At 44.9% G+C, this 21,274-nt stretch overlaps 1 protein-coding gene and 1 non-coding gene across 2 annotated transcripts in view; both read left to right on the plus strand.

The window, feature by feature from the left end:
• The window catches only part of Stip1 (Stress-induced phosphoprotein 1), a 23,769-nt gene continuing 2,495 nt past the window's right edge, over positions 1-21,274 (plus strand). Inside the window, exons 1-7 of the mRNA XM_075674721.1 lie at positions 1-156; positions 2,599-2,725; positions 4,084-4,186; positions 13,126-13,246; positions 14,345-14,441; positions 17,870-18,031; positions 19,887-19,990. Coding sequence (XP_075530836.1) covers positions 133-156; positions 2,599-2,725; positions 4,084-4,186; positions 13,126-13,246; positions 14,345-14,441; positions 17,870-18,031; positions 19,887-19,990 — 738 coding nt within the window. The 5' untranslated portion in view covers positions 1-132. The remainder of the gene's footprint in view (positions 157-2,598; positions 2,726-4,083; positions 4,187-13,125; positions 13,247-14,344; positions 14,442-17,869; positions 18,032-19,886; positions 19,991-21,274) is intronic.
• On the plus strand, positions 15,362-15,495 carry LOC142565118 (small nucleolar RNA SNORD10). Its single transcript, XR_012824803.1, has one exon. It is a non-coding gene; the product is annotated as a small nucleolar RNA SNORD10 (small nucleolar RNA).

A 21,274-nucleotide genomic window follows, 5' to 3' on the forward strand; every position in this document is an offset into this window, starting at 1 on the left:
TTCGAGCCAGCGGCGCCAGCGCGATTGTTCAAGCCGACAGGAGCACGTTAAATAACTAGTTGAAAGCCGGCCGGAGCACGCAGCGTGAAGTCAGCGACCGGCGCTTCCAGAGAGTTCTGCAGTTCTGCGGGCATGGCTGGTGACAGGCGTGAAGAGGTAAGCACGACGACGTAGTCCAAAGCGGCCGTTGTTTTCCTACATATCGTTTAGGAGAAAGCGGTAAACGTTTGAAGGGCGCGAGTTACGTAATTTCTTGGAAACAGCGATCTCGTGGGACGCTCTAGCACGAGTGCCGGCGTCGGTTTTTTCTTCATCAGGTAATTAATGATCTAGGCACCGTTGCGGTTGGTCACTTTGTGCAGGTGTTAGCCTCTCAGATTATTGAGGTTGACTAGAATCGACGTCTACCAACCACAAACTGTCTTTTTCCTCTAAACAAGTTGAAATCACTTGCACGAGGTGTCTCGGGATGTTTCTCCCGTTAGGCTTATAGTTGTCTGCACGGCTCTGACGCTGTAATGCAGGCGCTGTTCGTATTTAATTTGTTGCCATTGGTAACGAGTCTTCGTCACTGTCGTGTGCTGTCCCGCGGATTATGTCGCCTACGCCAGCCCATTTGCATAAGCCGGCATCTCGCTTAAGGAAACGTGTAAAAGCAGTGCTTCACATGAGTCTGAGCTCGTCGTAGTTTTTGTTAAGTGGCGTCGCCTGGTCGGCTTTGTTGAGTGCTTGTTTATGGTTAGGGAGTCTGAACGTTTCAAGGTCGCCCGCGTGATTCATAGTTGACCTAATGAAGATTGGCGAACACTGAGGTGTCAAGCTCTGCTTCTGTACCCCCCCAGGTGCAAGAGGTGTTTTGCCTAACATCTCTTCAACGCGTGCAGCGTCTCTCATTTGGACTCCTACTCGAAAAACTGCTGAATTGGCTGTTAGCATGCTGTCGGCTGCGGCGTGTTTGTTTACGGGCTAGCCCCGAGGTATCGCGTTTTGAAACGCCCACAACTTCCCGTAGTTATCGTTCTTTGATCAGACACGGGTTTCGCCTTCGTGTTCTGAGGTTTCCGAGTTTGCTTTGCGCTAGAGATAGCGCTTGGCGTCGGTTGTACGTTGAAAGGCACTGTCATTTACACGTTCCATTCGAGTGATGCGTGCTCGCCGTTAGACTAGAGGAATTCGCGTGGGCCGGCTTGCGAGCGTTTCGTCCGATTACCTGCCGGTCGTCGTCTGAGGAAACGATTACTGGGCTTCCTAGATCACTTGGCCACACATGTGATGCCGCGCTCCTACGCAGGAATGAATTACTCGCAAAAATCAAGAATGCTAACGAACCAACAGAAGTACATTGCTCTAGCACACCAAACAGATGAGACGCCCATGCGCTGTTTCGCGCATAGCAGACAACGGTACGAAGGCTAGATAGACTGTTGTAATTCGATCCCAAAGACAGGCTTGAACTTTAAAGGCACAGCAAAGAGAAAATTTTGTGAGCTGTACATTATTAAATTGCCATTCTACAATACCGAAAAAGGCACTCTTAAACTGAAAGAGGCTTAAGAGAGGTGCGATAAATCAGACAGGTGGCAATGTAACCTTGAAGTTCCCTCACCGGCTCACTGTAACATCGTCAGTTTTGACGCCACCTGTTGGGGCCTGGTGAATTTTTTTATTGGTAAAGATGAATTGTATTGAATTCTAACAGAGCCAGAAACTGAACCTAGGAAGTTCCAAAAAATTTTACCAAACCACAAGGGCGTGAACGTTGTAACGCCTCATTATGTAACGTCACACTGACATTCTGGTGCAGTAATTGTATGAAATTTAGAATGTTGAAGGCAATTCAATGTCTAGTTGGAAGTTGATGAGACCTGTCTTCCTGGGCAACTTGGGGGGTGAGAATGGGGTGTATGAACCATATATTTTATTGAGAGCCAGTTGTGCTGAAGCGACAATGTTCGATTGATGTGAGCTGGAGGTCGAACGCTTTCAAGCATTTTTTTGGTGTTATTAGCAACTTCTAGCACCCTGTGCAAGTTCTTCCTTTCGCTCTTTCAACATCCGCTTCTGTTGGCAATTTGTTTGGGCACAGCATGACCATGCGAAGGCAAGTAGTGTGTAAGCAGCAGTCTCTTTTCACGCCGCTCTTCTGACGTACTAAAATTGCTCAGGCGTGGGAGCAGCATAGCGCTCTTCCACATGCTGAAGACGGAATCTCTGCAATGAGCACTTTTATCGCGTTGCCTCATGTGAAGGGCATAGGAAAATCATCAGAACTTTAGATAGCATCTCTTTCGGGATTGGCCTACATGTTTAAACTGCGCTATCATCGGCTCAGGAATGGGAGGCTAGAAATTAGAAAACACACACCCCATACATAAAAGAGGTGGTAACTCGCCGAGTAAGGCAGTCCTGAAAAAAGAAATATTTAAATAGAACAGTAGCCTCCATTTTCTCTTCCAGCAACCAACCGATTACTGGGAAAATTACCCCCCCCCCCAAAAAAAAAGTTTTCAAAGACCACTTTAGCAGTCTAAACTAATTTTCTGTTTCTCTTTAGTGTCTCCTTAAGACAAACAAATGCTTTCATTATTTTTTCTTCAGGCGCTCGCAGCCAAGGAAGCCGGGAATGTGGCATACCGCAAGCGAAACTTTGAGGCCGCACACCAACATTATGACAAGGCCATCGAGCTGGACCCGACGGACATGTCATTTAGGACCAACAAAGCTGGTACGTTGTTCGATCTGTCTTGCCAAAAAACGATGCTGTGCAATTTTTTGCATAGATGGGCCATTCTCATTGTCTGCCTTCCAAGGCATAAACATTTATCGCAAGCAGCCAAGGGATCATGTGTTTGCGGCTGCTCAATGCAGTTATTGTCGGAATTTACTGATGTCTGTCTGGGCTAGTTTGTACGTAGCGCTTGCTTTAGCTGCCAGGCAGTGATGGTTGTGCCGAGCACTGTGTGTACCAACTGTTTCAGTTTGAGTAGTAGTAATTGTCAGCTGAATGAGTGCTGACACTTAGTTGCGAGGTACAAACCCTACCATGTGCTTTTTGCATGTAAAGGAACTGCACCTGGCAAGTATGGACATCGGGGAAATTAGTTTCTGTAAGGCTAGGCATGATGGTGTTGCTCATAGACATAAAGAGGCATGGTGCAATGTGTGTGTGTGTCTTATTATTATTATTTTTTTTTTATGACCGCACTTGTGTGACAGTTCCAGTGATGGGAACAAAGTGAGCCAGAATAGTGACATTGGGACGCACCTACCTCCTTCCTATATACCAAAACGAAAACTGGTTTGTAGAAATAAGTATGTAGAAAATATATAGGGTGCTCTAGTGCTTGCTGGTATTTTTTTTTTTCTACGGTGTAGAGGGCATTAACCTTCAGTAAATGCAAACAAAAATGACAGTTGAAAAAGTCGTGTCAGTACTCCTTTTTGAATGCAGTCATTGCTGAAATGTAGCTACTTTTGTGCTACTTACAGATTGAATGCTTATCTTATTGTGTAACCTGGGTATAGCAGACCTCAAAAACAGGGGTACATTATTCACGCCTGTGGACAGGAGAAAATGTCATTATCCCACACCTGCCAAGTCTCCCAAATTTCTCATAAAGCTTATGAATTTTTGGGCTCGTTCTATGCTTTTATGAATGTTGCGTTAAGCTTTACGAAAAACAGATTCTGTGCGCACAAATGTTTTAAAGCCCTTGAAGGGTGGGGCAGTGGGAAAGAGTGTAACGGAATGCTTGTAAAAGAGAAGTGATTGTACCTGCGCCACCCTCATGTGACAGGCAAGGTGCCATAGAGTACTTGCTTCAACCAAGCTTATGCCTAAATAAAAGGGGCGAAATTGGCACCAGCGGGAGTTGCTAAAAAAGGTCAGTTATTTCTGAAAGTTCGCAACCCAGCTTCTTTCATTCACCACACTTGTACAACATACCGATTCTCCAAGCAAGCGAATCTGTGAATGATGACTGTGATAACTGTGGAATGGCCAAGGACTTAATTTCTCTTGCATGCTGCAGGCTGGTTAATGTAGTTAAGATGCTGATTGTTGTCGCTTGTCTTGTTCGGCAGCCGTTTATTTCGAGCAGAAGGATTACCAGAAGTGCATCGCAGAGTGCAATCAAGCCATTGAAGTTGGCCGTGAAAACAGGGCAGACTTCAAGCTCATGGCAAAGTGAGTGTTGCGTGGAACTTCTGTTGTGTGTTCTCTAATAGTCTTTTAGTGTTAACCATTTTGCATGGTATGCGCTTGAGAACTTAATTTCTACGACTTTAATATTTTGCATTTTCAGACTGTCCTTTTTGTTCGCAATAAATTGCGAGTGCTTGACTTTAGGAAATTAGCCGACCCAAGGTGTGTATTGTGACACAAGTGCACATTTTTTTTTCGGAACCGCTATCTCGTGAAGTGTAGGTTATTTGCAAAAATCTCAAATCATGTAGCTTGCAGTATTTGTAATGTGAGTTACAACTGCTAGGTCTGCAGGAGAGATACTGTCATTAACAGTGCATGTACGACAAACTTAAGGGGCCCTGAAACACTTTTTGAAGATACTGAGAAATTGTTGCCAATGTGTAGAAGATGCTCCTGTGAACACGTGAGGCAAATATTGTTGCCTAGCACGCAGCAAGGAAAATTTACAGCCTCTGGTCAAAAACGTAGAAAAATCAGTTGCTCCTGCCTCTGCAATGTCATCATGCAGCGTGATCGCAAGCAGTAATGCCTGCCAGTAGCTGTTGGCTGATTTCGTGATCGTGAGAACATTCTCAGTAATACCGTTACGCTAATTTTGAGTAAATAAACTATATATGCCTTTGAATCTCAAAAAGACAGAAAAATCATTTCATCTTGGAACTGCCGGTCTACATATGACGGTTGCGTGTACCTTCGCACCTAAAAAGTAGCAAGTACAATGGCATTCCTTAGTTCCCACATTTCTGCTGAGCTTGTTTGGTGTTTGCAAAGCAGCTTATACTAGCAGAGCTGCCAGCTCAGAGCACTATCTTCTGCTCCTTTCCACTGCAGCTGACTGATGTTCAGGTGCCATCAGCATACTAAGTAGTTTTGTTGCAGTCAGCAGGCTTATCTGTCAAGCAGTCCCTCTTCCTTTGTTGAGCTAGAATGCTCACGTTTGTCTTATACAGTCTCTGGATCGAACTGCATTTGACCTTTGTTCAAATTTTGATTATTACCAATTTCCTAATCTCCCCCTGCAATGGCTCAGTCGTTATGGCCTTCTGCTGTTAAGCCCAAGGTCATGGGTTCGCTCTCAACGACTGGGGTCCATGTGGTGATGTGCAGAATGCAAAGGTACTCATGTACTTTGATTTAGGTGAATGTTACCCACTGCCATGGTGTGCTATGTAACCGACTGTCCCATCAGGCACCAATTCTATGCAGTGAAAAATTTCGTTTCACCACATTTCTTGGGTCTTCAGGATCATGAACATTGCTTCAGAATGGACAAAGAGTTGTCAGTTATTCAGCGAGCTTTGTCATGTTTGCAGCATAGTGAGCTCTATGCGAGAGAACTCCTTAAAGAACCAGTCACTTGAAAGAGATGCCTGATGTAAAAAACAGCGAAGCAAGCCCACTTCAGGCCCGTTGCACGGTGACACCAAGAGTAAATACTTGGCCATCTACCTCCCAACTAACTCCCTTTACTGAAACACTTTACGCATATTCAAGTTTGCAGTGCAGGTCCAATCAGAAGTGTTTTAAGATGAATGCGGTACATTTTAAATATTTTTATCGGTGCGTTTGCTTTGATGCAACAACTTGGCGTGCACAATTGTGCACGTGTAGCCTGAAGGGGCTATTTCCAATTCCCCAGTTGCAATTGAAATGGAGAGTGAGTTGCAGCTGTTCTGAAAACTTTAATGAATGTCTATCAAGCTAGAGTACTCACGATTACCGTCTAATCGTGCGGTAGCTAGAACGGACCAAGGTAGACTTTTGTTCACAAAGTTTGAGCTGTTGCCCGCAGCCATGATGAAAACCATGCGCGTCATCTGACTGGCCTTCCAACTGTTGGATCACCTTTGTTTCTTTGCGTCCCTCGGTTCTCGGGGTGATGAAAGATTATACAAGGAGGTCTGGCGTGGAAAGCTCAAGATGCTGGCTTTTTCTGAGCTTGCCGGGCACAAACATCTTTATTTATTTATTTATTTATTTATTTATTTATTTATTTATTTATTTATTTATTTATTTATTTATTTATTTATTTATTTATTTATGTATTTACCTATTTCTGTAAAATGCCTTACATAGGGAATGCAGGACATGTGGAAATTGTTTGCAGGACTGGCGTGTTTGGGCTGTAGCAACTGACAGATAAAAGTGCAGTCATTGCATGACGCCAAATCTCCATTCCCTGTTAACGCAGAACAGAGCTCAACTCCGCACCCATGCCAAATGAGCAAGTTTTTTTTTCTTTTTTTTTTCCCCCGCAGCAATCGTGTGACTCTTACCACCCCTCATTACTGCCTTTGTCGGTGCAGGCGTCTTGTGGTAGAATCGGTGCCATTTGAAGCTGCTTCACGATTCTGAGCCTCAAAAATTTTTAACCACGAAATCCATTAATTACTGGACGTGGGGAGCATGCACAAAAAACCCCTCAAGTTCAGCCTCAACGACATGGCAACATAGCTTGGCTCATCCCATGGCTTCTTGCAATGACTGCTGTATCAGCTAGACTTCTGCTTGTGATGAAGCACTGGTGATATAACAGAGCATAAAAGTCGTACTTTCAGCTAATTTCGGTGGCCCATTTAGTTTGCAGTCATGCAGGCCAGGTAAAAAGTATTAAATGGTGCTACGTAAGGTGTACAAAATTTTGGTCATCCTTTTATACATTGTCTATGGAGCAAGTGACTGTGCTGGTAAGTTGTTCATGAAAGTGAACATATCCCAAATATTGGTCGGTGACTTTAATTGTAATGAGAGTCACGACTGTTAATGATGGGCCTACAGGAGCAGCCCTGTCATAGCCATGATAGGACACAAACTTCTACTCGCATATCTGCACGACACAGAACTCATTGACATGTGGCAGCAGATGCCTGAAGAGGAAAAGTAGTAAACACCTTAACCTGCAGTAAAGTAATAAAAACCTTAGCTAGCCAACCAACCAAACTTAAGTTGTTTTTGATCACCAATTGTACAGGGAAAACTGAAACTGGGAATGTCGTGACTGCGACTGTGGCGTTGGTGTGGTGACACACTGCAGCGTCAGTCTAGTTTGAGCAAGTTGAGCTCACCAGTAGGCTGGCCTACTTTGCAGTTGAATTGCTCGTTAGCGTTCCAAGGCGGTCCAAGCAGTCGTTGCGGACTGGCACTTTGATGAAGCGCGTGATCTCTCGATGCCAGGTAGTACGGGGGCACCGACAGCCGTGACCTTGTCGGCTGTCTGTGCCAGTGAGTTGAGGGATTCAGAGGACACACTCAAAATCATCTGCGCCTGCTGAGTCAGTCTCTGCAGGAAGAGTTCGTGTAGAATCGATGCGTCCAGCGCAGCAGAGTGATCGACGATGAGACGCCGCATGTGATGCAGAAGCTTCGTGGGCTTTTGGTCACATTCCTCTGCGGTGAGCAGCCGCTGCAGCCTATGCTGTCCTGACTCAGTGGTTTGCCGTATAAGTTCTGGGTTCGGAATGTAGTCTAGGTTTTCAGGAGGCGGAGAGCACTGAATGCCCCTGACGATGGCAGTGACAGCAGGCAGTGGCGCACTTATGACATAGTCATAGCTCGCAGTTTGTGGCGTCATGCGGTGTCGTCAGAAAAGTGGCTCGACGCTCGGAAACCAGAGTTCAGGGTCGGATTGCCAGAACTCCAATAACTTGATAGTAGCGACGACAGGGTCAGTTGCCGTGGCATTCGGCGTCGTGTCATTGAGGGGTGATGTGTCCATGATCTGCTGTGATGGTCCGTACTCAAGGCATTTGCTGTCGTGACCCAGAAAGCGATGGAGAAGGTATGAGCAGGTGGTGCGTTGCCGTCCGGGTCACCACTTCTGGGGAGACGTGAGGAGTTTCTTGTCCCACATTTTATTTATCTTCGCTGAAAACACAGACAACCACGGGACCCTTCTATCTTGCCTGGACGTTGTTCTCTACTGCTCTGGCTCGAGCACACGGAGATGTGAAGGCACAACTTGTCGCCGCCATCGTTGTCGAGACGCTGACAGCTCGCCATAAGTTGTTAGCTGCCTCCAAAAACTTTGCGCCAAATGTCTGTTAAGCTAGAATGCTGAAGTTTGTCTTATTCCCTGTCACACGACTGGACCATTCCTCCTTGGAGTTGAAGGGGTTGCCCTCAGCCATGATGAAAACCATGCGCGTCATCTGACTGGCCTTTCAGCTGTCAGGTCCTCCTTGCTTCCTTGCGTCCCTCGGTTCTCGGGGGACTAAAGACTCTGCGAGGAGGTCTGGCATGGAAAGCTCAAGATGCTGGCTTTTTCTGAGCTCATAGGGCACATACTCCACCTTCACACAGAGTGCCCCCCCCACCATGGTGTGAAAAGTGCACGTGCACAAACATGGAACGTAGAACCAACTATTATTGAGTATAAAAGCCAAGCAAATTAGGCAGAGTACTTTTCCTTGCGTGTGCGCATTTTATATGGGCACGTGGACCTACAGTTCATATATACCAGTCGAGTCTGATCGGCAGCTTTGTGCAAGGAAAACACCTTACTTTTTACAGTTCTTGTTGGTTTGCTTGCTTAAATGCGTATGCAGGTGTCACAAATTGGCCAATAACGAGAGTTCTTGATTGTCAGTCAGCCTCGATAACCTGTGCAAGTGTGTGTTTATCCAGGTGAATTAGTCTTGGCGGGGGGCCTGGATCACAAGGAGGAAATTTGGGGGGGGGGGTCATACTCAGTCGATCCCTGATGTATTGAACTTGAAGACGATAGCGAAATAGCTTGATATATAAATCATTTGAAATATAGCATATGTCTATCTGAAGCCTATATGTGACCTCTGCAAGTATTGGACATATTCCCAGGGTCATGAAAAGGGGTAATTTAACATTTTGCTACTTTCAGGCCATCTGGGACTGGGAGAAATTGGGGAATGTGCAATGAGAGGTGGAGTGAAAAATAATAGGCGTAATGTTGAGAGACTGCAGCAAATTGGGGTAGGCTAGGAAGTAAGCAGGTGTTGCCAATATTTTAGTTGACATGAGGAGGAAGAAAGAGTTTGGTGGGACATGTAAAGCATAGGGCTGATAACCGGTCCATAATATATGCCAAGAGGAGGGAAGTGCAGTCAAGGACAGCAGACAACTCTGTAGTGCGATGAAATTTGGAAATTTTGCAAGGTCATGGAATTGAATCTTGACCGTGGCGACCGCATTTCGATGGGGCTGAAATGCAAGAGTGCCCTTGTACCATGCATTTCGTGCACATTAAAGAACCCGAGCTGGTGGAAATTAATCCGGAGTCCCCCATTACAGCATGCTTCACAATCAGATCATAGTTTTGTACCTAAAACCCCAGAATTAAATTTCATATATATATATATATATATATATATATATATGCATTGGGAAATTTCGAGACATAGGATGTGGCACTTGACTTCCGTACAAGTCGTTGATTATTAACAATTTTCCAATCACCTTTGGCAACGGTTTGGTGGCTTTGACCTTCTGCCGCTGAGGTCCTGGGTTCGGCTTTCGCCCACTGCTGCTACATGGTGATAGAAGCCAAAACTGTACAGCTATTTTGATTTACGTGAATGTTACCCTCCACTATGGCATCCCGCTGCTCAGTTTTGGGCGATTACACCTCATATTAATTCCATGTTTGTAATGCAAACAGGAATGAAGAGCAAATTGTAGCTGTTCTCTAAAATTCAGTGAATGTCCATTATGACGTTCGCTGAATGTATATTTTTTTTTTTATCTCTCTCTATTTGGACAAATGAATGAAAAGCTAAATCGCCCACAATTATGTCTTCTCGTGTACCACAGCCAAGCAGCTGTAGGATGCAATTGGCCTCATCAGTCCTTCTCACTGGCTCTTTGTTGGCGCACCCAACATCCTTACGATGTTCAACACGTATTGTTGCGTGGCCGGTAGATTGGACTGCATTCCACCTTCGTTGAGTTGAAGGGGTTGCCTGCAGCCGTGATGAAAACCATGCGCGTCATCTGACTGGCCTTCCAACTGTCGGGTCATCCTTGCTTCCTTGCGTCCCTTGGTTCTCAGGGTGACGAAAGATTCTGCGAGGGGGTCCGGCATGGAATGCTCGAGATGCTGGCTTTTTCTGAGCTTGCAGGGCACAATCGAAATCTTTGTGCAAAGCATTCCCACTGTAGCGCAAAAGGTGCTTGTGCACAAACACCGAATGTGGCATCAGCTATCATTGAGGAGGAAAGCCAGTAAAATTGGGAGAAGTGCTCTTTTGTGTATGCTTGTTTATAGTGAATGTGTGTGTTGTGCACTTGAGTACAGTATAGCATCGACATATCAAGCCTTCTCACTGGCTTTTTGTCGGCGCACCCAACATCCTTATGATGTTCAACACGTATTGTTACACAGCCGGTAGATAGGACTGCATTCCATCCTTGTTGAGTTGAAGGGGTTGCCCACAGCCATGATGAAAACCATGCGCGTCATCTGACTGGCCTTCCAACTGTCGGGTCATCCTTGCTTCCTTGCGTCCCTTGGTTCTCAGGGTGACAAAAGATTCTGCGAGGGAGTCCGGCATGGAACGCTCGAGATGCTGGCTTTTTCTGAGCTTGCAGGGCACAATCGAAATCTTTGTGCAAAGCATTCCCACTGTAGCGCAAAAGGTGCTTGTGCACAAACACTGAACGTGGCATGAGCTATCATTGAGGAGGAAAGCCAGTAAAATTAGGAAAAATTCTCTTTTGTGTATGTTTGTTTATAGTGAATGTGTGTGTTGTGCACTTGTGTACAGTATAGCAGCGATATGTTTTTCAAGGGGCTTCGGGGGGGGAATTGTAATGACTGGGAAAAAACAGTGGTGAAAGCTGCAGATTGCTACAGCAGCATCGGTGACAGCTCTGAATGGCTGCCAGTGCAGTTACTATTCGACGCCTTGGCGTTCTCACTGGCACCAGGGGCGTTGCGTGTGCACGTGTATAGTTAACAGACAACATACAATGTTCCGTGACAGTGGCCTCTTATCACTCTTGATATGCTTCACCGCATAACACAGCTTTATCGTGGCAAAGCTGACTTAAGCGAACCAGCAATTATGCAATGCATATAAGATCCTTGCCACAACCAAAATGAATGTTGCCATGCGGTTGGAGGACTTGGCCCAGCATGCATTGTTCCCAATAGATTTTAGTTGATGCACAATTCTTCGGGTGCTTCGCCAACTTTGGTTGACTGTTGCAATGTACCGATCGCTTGAATGTTCCAGTGTATACATTTATCAGCTTTATAAAACACCTGAAAGCAAATTTCCATCCCTCTGCTAAATTTACATGGCTGCCATGTTCAAATGCAACCTAGGAAGCGGGAACATTGCACAATGGCAATATCATATAGGAACATAATACATGGGATTCAGGTAGGAACCACTGAAACACTAATAGCAGCCGGGAAATTGCAACAGCGAAGAACATATCAGTGGGGTTCCATTGTATGGGGTGTTCTTTATATGGACACATTAATCCAGATTTAATGCAAACCATTGTCTAGCTGGCAACTTTGTCCAAGGGAACTAGCTTTCTTGGATCTTTGAAGTTTGGCATAGGTTTGCTTGATGAAGCCTTCTTCTGTGCCTTTCTTGGGCTCTTGGCTTCTTGAAATTTGATGACCTGCTGTGTATTGGGACTAAAGGAAATTGTTTGCAAAAGCAACACTTCCTAAAATGTTGGCTCGTTGCAATAAATTTCAAAAATTTATGAGATTTCAGTAGTTGTAGCAAGTGCCATGGCTGTTAGGAATGGGGTCTACAAGAGCAGTACTGTCAGTAACTAGACTAACGTGACAAACTTGAGATTGAGTAGCTTTTCTTTTTGTTATCAATTTTCCAGCCTCAACCAGAATGAAGAATAAGCTAATAGAACGTCTGTTTAGCTAGAATGCTCAAGTTTGTCTTATACCCTGCCATGTGATTGAAGCATTCCGCCTCGGAGTTGACGAAGGTGTTGCCTGTAGCCATGATGAAAACCATGCGCGTCATCTGACTGGCATTCCAGCTGTCAGGTCATCCTTGCTTCCTTGCGTCGCTCGGTTCTCGGGCGACAAAAGACTTTAGCGAGGATGTCTGGTATGGAAAGCTCAAGATGCTGGCTTTTTCTGAGCTTGCAGGGCACAACCTACATCTTCATGCAGATCTACCGCCACTGGAGTACAAGAAAGTATGCATACAAAAACTTGGAACACAGCATGAGCTATTATTGAGGAGAAAAACCGGCAAATGTGGACAGTGTGCCCTTACATGCTCACGTTGATATTTTCTATTGAAACACGTAGACCCTACATTAGCGCATACCGGTTGAGTCTCGTCAGCAGGTTTGTGCAGTGAAGCCACCATACTTTTGGTAGTTGCTGTTGGTTTGCTAGCCAAGTGTGTGTGTGTGTGTCACAAGGCTTCCAATCACAAGTATTTGTGATTTTTCAGTCAGCCTCGAGAATATGCAAGAGTAGGTTTTTGTAAGCCAGTTAGTCTTGAGGTCTCTGATCACGAGAAGGAAATGTACAGTAAAATAAAGTGGTTGGGTGTGGTTACAGCAGGCATTGCCAAGCCGGGACTGGTAGCTTGCCACAATCCTTAAAAAGAAAAGTGTACAATCTTTGCGTTATACCTGTACTAACAACAAACGTTATATACCTGTCTGCAACAAATGCTGTATGGGGAAAATCTTTTGTGTTGAAGCTGGTTCTTTTTTTGCCCATTCTGCAAAGCTGCTGTCATCCCTGCAAGAATGTTCAACGCCATCGGTGAAATTCTAGACTTCCCATCGCAATGCCATTACCCGGACAAATCCTTTTATTAAGCCATTGCAAAAGCACCATCTTTTATGGAAATCACTGCCGTGTTTCCTTTTTAAAAAGTTACGTCGAAATCTTTTTGATGCCTTCACCGTGTTCTGATAGCTTGCAATATCCCACTCTCCCACAGGGCCTACGCTCGAATGGCTGGAGCATACGTCAAGTTAGAGGACTACCCCAATGCTAGGACCTATTACCAAAAGTCCCTGACCGAGCACCGGATACCAGACACGTTGACCAAGCTCAGTGAGGTGTGCAATTGTGAAACTAGAAGCGTCATTTTCTCTTCTGATAAACCTGTTACCATGAAATCTGCAAAAGTAGAGCTCTTCAAGAAAATGTTATCAGTCTTAAACTAGTGCAGTGTGCCTTTTTAGTGTACCTGTAAAAAAAAAAGCATGAGCTAGTAGAAAGGATGTTAGAAATTTGTAGTTGAAATTTTGAACATTCTTGTTTCCGTGTTAGTGGTTGTGCAAGTGGTTGTTTTAGTGGTCTGTCAACTTTTTTTCTGGTGCGTATTTTATTACTGAAGTGAGAAATTTGTTTCGTGCATCTAAATGACAGTAGACAAGCACAGATCAATATTTAGGCTCACTGCAGTTTCCGGCAGCCTATGAAACGCTTTTCGCATGAATTGCCAACAAATCAAGGCATTGGAGGCAGCGTGTGGTTCCTTGAACTCCTTAATTCAGTCGTAATGGTGTGGAGTGCAGCCTCTAACAAGACCGTTTTCGTGCCGCCTCAGGCGAGTGATGCAACATGATCGTAGCGTATAGCAAGTGATTAGAACATGCAGCATGCTCCAAAATTACTGTGGAGAGCCCTAGCCTCAGTGGGTATGTAACGTGCGGACATTTGCAAAATATAGGGGAGAACCACATTTATCTGTGGCATCGAATTGGCAAGCGATGTCATTGAAGTTGCTGATTCTCCGATTTCCAAGATTAGTTTGGTATTCGTTCTCTGTAGGATATTTCCTACAGAAATCATTGGGCCAGAAAGCATTAAAGGGGCCCGAACCACTTTTTATCGGACCACTTTTATCTCTTTGATTCTTTTTTTCTCAGTGGGGTTTTTTTACTTCACATCTTGTTAAAATTTTCATCACTCATGCACTTTGACATGCTGATTTCAATTGTGCAGGGGATTTTACTGTGCAACAGGTAGTTTCTAAAAATTAAGAAGCATGGTTTTTTACTTGAATCTCATAGAGATTCAACCTGTGTTTCATAGAAACACAGGTTGTTATTAATTTGTGACCAGTTCCTAGACGATTTAGTCACTGTCATAGTGGGCTCGAAGAGTGTAATACCTGCTTTGAGCTGATGAGCCTGCATTTTTCTTCACAGGTTGAGAAAATCATCAAGGAGCAGGAGAGAAAAGCATATATTAACCCAGAAATATCACTAGAAGAAAAGAACCAGGGCAACACGTTCTTCCAGAAAGGCAAGTCTGCCCACTTCTCTCAGTTCGTTGTAGTGGGTTAAAGGAAACACTAAAGAGAAAAAATAATTTGAGCAGTATTAGTAAATTGCCCTTCTACAATGCAAAGAAAGCCCCTCTTAACCACGAGGAGGGGCATTGTAAATCGGGGGGGAAAAAAAACGGAAGACAGGGGGGCGACGCAATCTTGAAGTTGTTGCACCAGTTTGCCGCAACGTCGTGAATTTCGACACCATCTGCTTGGGTCTAATTGATTTTGCAATGTTAAAATGAATGACATTGTATTCTGACTGAGTCAAAACTGAACTTGGCAAGTTTCAGGAACCTTGCAAAGCATTGGTAACGCTCCAAGTGCGGGCCAAAAATCTAGAAATGCGTCCAGAAGATAATTTTTATCGCACATTTGGATAGTGTCTTTTGCAAATTCGAAATATAAATGGGGGTAGTACATTCACAAGGCCGTGTCTTGAAGTACACAAATTTGGGCACTGGCGGGAGGTTCTGCCCATCTGACTTCGTTCCTTGCCTTGCCATAACGGAACTGTCGTAATCGGCAGCATCAGTCACTGGATGCGTCTATAGCACAGAAAGCAGTTCCACCACCGTCAGTGCTTTCATGCAAAAGCAGATCATCGAGGGGGCTTGATGAAATGAAAACCGCGCTTTTGCGACTGGCATGGCAACTCTTGAGTGCCCAGACACGTGGACGAGACAGAGCCGTCCTCTGCATTACTTTTAAAAACAATATTTTAACTGAGTAATTGTCCACACCACTTGGGGGAAGGGTTAAAACCAATAACGCTTAAGTGGGTTCGACTGTTTTTTCCATGAAACCAGGTTATCGCAGTGAATATTGTTAAATGGGTTCAACTGTACTGACCCATGTACACTTGAATTTTCATAGCAAACAAACTTGCCAAGCATAGCTGTGATGAAAACCATGCGCGTCATCTGACTGGCTTTTCCATCTGCCGTCCCGTCCTCGCTTTTCTGTGCCTCTCGGTTCTCGAGGGCAGAGATACATAGCGGAAGGGTCTGGTTTGGAAAGCTCGAGATGCTGGCTTATTTCTGAGCGTCTTGGCAAAAACATTGGTCTAAACTAGAAAGGCATTAACAAAGAGTTATTATTATACCAGGTGTTTTTTCTTAGATTATACAGACGAGAAAAGGTAATTTAACTTTCATTGTCAAATTACCGTTCTACAATGCCAATAAAGCCACTCTAGCCATGATAAATGACCCGGTAAGTCGTAGAAGACGCAAAAGCAAGACTGGTGGCGATGCTGCCTTGAAGTTACTGCACCAGTTCGCCATTGCATTGTGGATTTGACGGTATTTGCAGCAAGCCCAGTTTATTTTTTTCAGGGTTCGTCAACCTCATTGAAGTCCTTAAACTACTTTTGATTTTGGGGGAAAAAAAATTCAAGGGCACCGAGAACTTGAAAATAAATGTGCTTGAATTCTTTCAAAACTGCGGTTGGGTTGTGACTTTTTGAACATTAAACTGACAAACCGCATAAAAGCTATGACGTGGACACTGTCTATTGGGAAGCAATCCTTGATATTTTCTTTTGAGATTGTTAGCACACAATTGCTATGTGGCATGTCCAAAGCCACTAACGACATGCTTGTTTGCATCACCGTTGCCATCGTGGAGCTAGACAAAGCTAGATCAAAGTGACCAAGCCGTGCTACTGATTTGTTATTTCGCTACAAACGAAAAATTGATTGCTCACATCAACTCCATTATGAGTCCATTTTCAAGCCACTTGGCTTTGACAAGACGAGCTGAAGTCGTACACAACAAAACATCATGCCAGAATGCGTTGAAATCATTACAATTGGGACGTAAACTTGGAAAAGCGACCTGAAGAGCTTGAAGCGTGTGTCCGACTCGGCAACGGCTTAGCTACAAGGAATTGCAGCTGTGAAAAAGGTTTCATTATTTCTCAGTATATCTGCACAAATAAGGCTTGTTTTCCCGTCCTTGAATTTTGGCCTTCGGTATCCTTGAGATGTCGTTGAACTTGTGTCAAATGTTCAGTACGAGCCCTGTTTATTAATAGTGATGGGTTGCATTCTGTTCTAAGGGAGTCAAAAACTTAAACGTAGTGAGTTTCAAGAACCTTGGTGAGCATCAAGGGCCCCATTACAATATAGTGGTTTGAAGTCCATGACCTTCATTTTACTCTTTTAATAATCAATGTGTTAGCACAAAATTAATGAAAATTAAGTTCTTAAATATTTTAGCAGTCTTAAACTGATATAATGTTTGTGTCTCTTTAATAATCGCTGTTGGCAAATAGCACAATTCCAGTATTTTAGCTTGATTACTCAAAGAAGCGATATTACTTTCACCAGAAATAAAAATGCATAATTGTACAAGAAAATTTCGTTGAACTTTTAACTGATTACAAAACATATTGCAATATTTTAGTTGTAGCTGGTGAGTTGCCTACTTGGAATGAATTCTCAGGATGGCGCAAATTTCAACATACCTTTTTAAATTATGCAACTGAGTACATTGGCATCAGTTATTCTTGCACTTCAGGGCATAAAATGCCGTGTCATTAAAATAGATGGAGGAGCACGGTATTCTTACTGCTAGTCCGACGGCGTGTATATAAAAATCAGTGCCATCCTCGGAATTATTCCCAGTGGATATTCCTTGCAGCCTCACTGGCTACAGTTTGCAAATTGCAATTTGTGCTGCGCAATAATCAGTGAGATCTTGTCTGTGATTTAATTGCGCATTGAAATTTAATGTGCAAGTAGTGTCCGCCTTTTCGAGCAGTTAAGTTCAAGGAATAGTGTTATATCTGCCACGCACAATTTGTTCAAGTGCTGTATAGTCTAATAAAGGACCTGGTATACACATGTATACCAGGTGGGCAGCCAAGTCACAGCCATGACCAACTGCAATGAAATTTTACACTACATAGAGAGCCTAGTTCCAGATAGTGTAACTAGGGAGTAGCCTCCTTGCAAAATTTTGTCTGAAATGCGAGTCGCATCACGAGAACCTTGCCAAAGTGGGCATTTTTTTTATTACCATTACCACTCATTGGAAACGACATACAACTGAGAATGGTGAAAGAGGGCGTGGCAGCACCCGCGCATGACCTTGGAAATTGGGTGTGCCGCCCCCAGTGCACTGGGGGATCTCGGAGGCCGTATTCTTGGAGCTGTCGCATCTGCTAACCACCAATTTGTTGTCGGCTCAAATGAAATAAATGACTAGAATGGGCATAAAGTGAAGCCAGCTGGTGCAGCACACGGTAATTGGCAATCACTGGGAGAGGGGCCCTTGTCTTGCAGTGGACACAAACAGGGTGACTGCTTGCTCAACCAATTTAGCCATAGTGAAGTATCGTTGCGGTTGGGCCTTTATCATTTCTCTTTAGTTACCCTTTAAATGTGCTTGCATGCAGGCGACTACCCCTCGGCGGTGCGTCACTACACAGAGGCGATCAAGCGCAACCCAGACGATGCCCGGCTGTACAGCAACCGGGCCGCCTGTTATCAGAAGCTGGCTGAGTTCCACCTGGCCCTCAAGGACTGCGAGGAGTGCATACGCCTGGACCCCGAATTTCGTATGTTTCGAACATCTTTCCTTCTTGTAGTACGGTTATTTTTGGGCAGGGTTCATTGGGGCACATTCCAGAACCAGAGGCCGTAGTCTTGTAACAATTCGGTTTTCGCCATAATTGGTCACGTTACAGGAAGTGTGACTACGTTTAAGGCATTCACACAAATAGCCTTGATTCTCCACAGTAATGGAAAAAGGGCACAAGGATCCTACTTAGAAATTTCAGCTGTTTTCACACTGTGCAGTATTTTGTTACATGTTGTCTAAGCAATGCATGTGTCTATTTGCAATGTCCATACCTTTTGAGGGTATGAAGTGCTGACAGATAATGGGGGGAGGGCTGCGTTTTTTCACCGAGCCAGAGGATGGAGCTGGTTACTGGAACAAGCACCATAGCAGCAGGCAGTAACCGAGCCGTTGTAATACCTGAAAACTAAACGGAGTTCGATGTGTGTGTGGCATACCTGTGCCTTAGCGCATGTACAAACCGACGACGGCACTCTGTTAAACCTGTTATTCCTCCATCACTCTCATGGACACCTCCATTTTCAAGTTCACCACTCTGCACTCTTCTGATCGGTGTTTTCCGTTTCACTCTTCTTGTGTCGATGTCTGAACGCCTTTTTCTAATCCCACCAACTGGCTAACTGTGTCATTCTGGAGGGCGTACAGTTGTTCCAGCCCATGCCACTTCCATCTGAAGCTGCCTGGCCAAAAGCTGTGATGAAAACCATGCGCGTCATCTGACTGGCTCTCCGGATGCTGGGTCCACCTTGTTTTCTGGCGTTTCTCGGTTCTCGGGGAACACAGATATGGCACGGTGGTCTGGCTTGGAAAGCTCAAGATGCTTGCTTTTTTTTCTGAGCTTGTTGGCACAAACCGCAGCTCCACATCAACTGCCACTAAGAAGAAAATTTAAAAAACAGCGAATTCCACGCATGCCTGTGAATCAGTGATAAGTGAAGCTTCGTTTGGTGTTTGCTAAAATGTCTTCCTCTCCTCCTTATACGTAGGCCAGTGCTCCTGGTCGAATGCATGCTCTGGTCACAATTTGTCTGCTCCTTTCTCCACGCTCGGCTGCTTCTGCTGTCAGCTTTGCGACTTCCTCACTTCTTGCCTCTTGTCCTGCTTGTCTATTTGGGCACCTACACGGCGGTACATACCCATTCTGGGCGATTGGCCAAGAATGTTCACCTATACCCAGTGGCCTTAGTTGTATACCCGACATGAGAAGTGATTCTGAATAAGAAGGGGGAAAGGTTGGCGCTGTCCTCTGCAACCCTACTAGACAACCGCCAGAAACATGCACCTGCAATGTAAGGGGAAGAGGCAGGGAATGTTTCACTTTAGATAGATGTTACCCGCCACGGTGACTCGGTGTGTGGGGCCCTGCACTGCTGAGAATGAGGTTGACGTTCGATTCTCGATCACAGCGGTTGCATTGGGGTAGGGTTGGAGCGCAGGAATGCCTGTTTACCATGCTTCAAGTGCACATTAAAGGTAGAGGGCCCTGTGTGGCACAAATTTATTCGGAGCCCTCCACTACAGTGGCCCTCGTAATCCACTGTGCTACTGGGACACTGCTACTGGGATCCACTGCTATTGGGACATTAAAGTCCCACAATTAAATTTTTTTTTTAAGATGTGAAAAGGGACACTGAATTTTCAGGTCCCAAAGCCACACGTCGGCCCTTGTCAGACTTTTGTGCTCGTGTGCTGTGCCGGAAAGCAGTTGTGCTGATTCCTATGTTCCCTGGTGACTGTTGTGTAGCTTTGGTTGAAAATTCACAATCTGGCTTTCTGTGTGCTCTGGTCAGGAAGCGGCTGTGTTGATTGCACCTCCGCTTCCTTTGTTGCAGTGAAGGGGTACGTTAGGAAAGGCATGGCTCTCATGGCAATGAAGGAGCACTCCAAGGCACTCACTGCATTCCAGAAAGCCCTGGAAATTGACCCGAACAATCAGGTAAGGCTGCAGTGCTCTGCCGAGTGGATGAATGTCGCTTCAGACAAGGGACGACCGCAATCTCCTTATGCTCATTGTTAGACCGCAGACGGCGACCAGGATTGTGACAAGGGATGAATGCAGTCTTCCTTTGCCTAATGCACTTGTGGTTCACCTATTGTTAAGCACGAATTAGCCAGACTTTCTGTTTTGGGGAAGTATAGAGCCTGATCGACAGCAGTAATTAGTCGCCATCGTGGCACTGGCCTCCACCATGAGACAGCATTTTCTTGCCACTTTTTCCTCAAGGACTGGACACTGGCGACATTGAGAGCGTTGGCCAAAGTTCCTGGCATCCTATTTTTGAGGAGAAACCAGTGAGCTATGCTTGAGGGGCACCAGTGTAGCAATGGGATGGATGACGGCTGTTACTAGTAGGCCTAGCTCTGCTGAGAATGCGGTGGAAAGTTGTCCATAAAAAGGGATCACTGTCTTTTGATATCTCTCTTCAGCATTTTGTACACTTCCTTGATGTTGAACTATATGCATTTCTTTTATTGTTTACAACAGGCGGCAGTACAGTATTTCTGCAGTTTGTAATTTTAAGAGCAGTGAGCTTGAAAAAAGGACTTCAGGTGTGATGTCAAAGAAAGAAAAATATCTACCGATGGGCAGAGAAAGAATTGTGAAATTGTACTTAGCTGTGCTAAAGTCGAATTTGCACTGCTTTTAAACCTGGATTCATAAGACTGAGTAAATGTCAATTTGAAGTTGCAGATTGCTCATCACTGCATTTCGCATCACCCATTCCACCTGTACATGTGTGGTCTGCATGAGGTAATTGATAATGTGGCCAAAATCTCTGTTGGGATTTTGGGCAAGAAATACTCGCGGAATGTTTTAGTCTGGCGGAAGTCATCTTCGATTCAATTAGTGAAACAAATGCTTGGCTTGCACTGTTAGTATGCACCCGTGCCATGGCCCGTGCTTTGGGAAGTGAGCGTGGGGTCAGGTCCTACGTGTAGACAGCATTTTTATATGCTGTCTTGTAAAACACTGGATGCGAAGTGATCTAATGTACAGGCACCGACAAAAGTGGTACAGTCGCCGACCGATTTTCCGGACTCCAAAAATTCGGACATGCCCGATTATTCGGTCAGCTTCGCGGCACCGCCATTCTCCCCATAGACCATAATGTATAACAACTGCCGAAAGTTCGGACACCTTGCAACCTCTCGTCCGATTTTTCGGACACTCCTTTAGCTAACTCGGTCGAGAGCACCATGCACCGACTCTGACCGGTGC

Source organism: Dermacentor variabilis, chromosome 11 (genome assembly GCF_050947875.1).
Source record: "Dermacentor variabilis isolate Ectoservices chromosome 11, ASM5094787v1, whole genome shotgun sequence".
NCBI lineage: Eukaryota > Metazoa > Arthropoda > Arachnida > Ixodida > Ixodidae > Dermacentor > Dermacentor variabilis.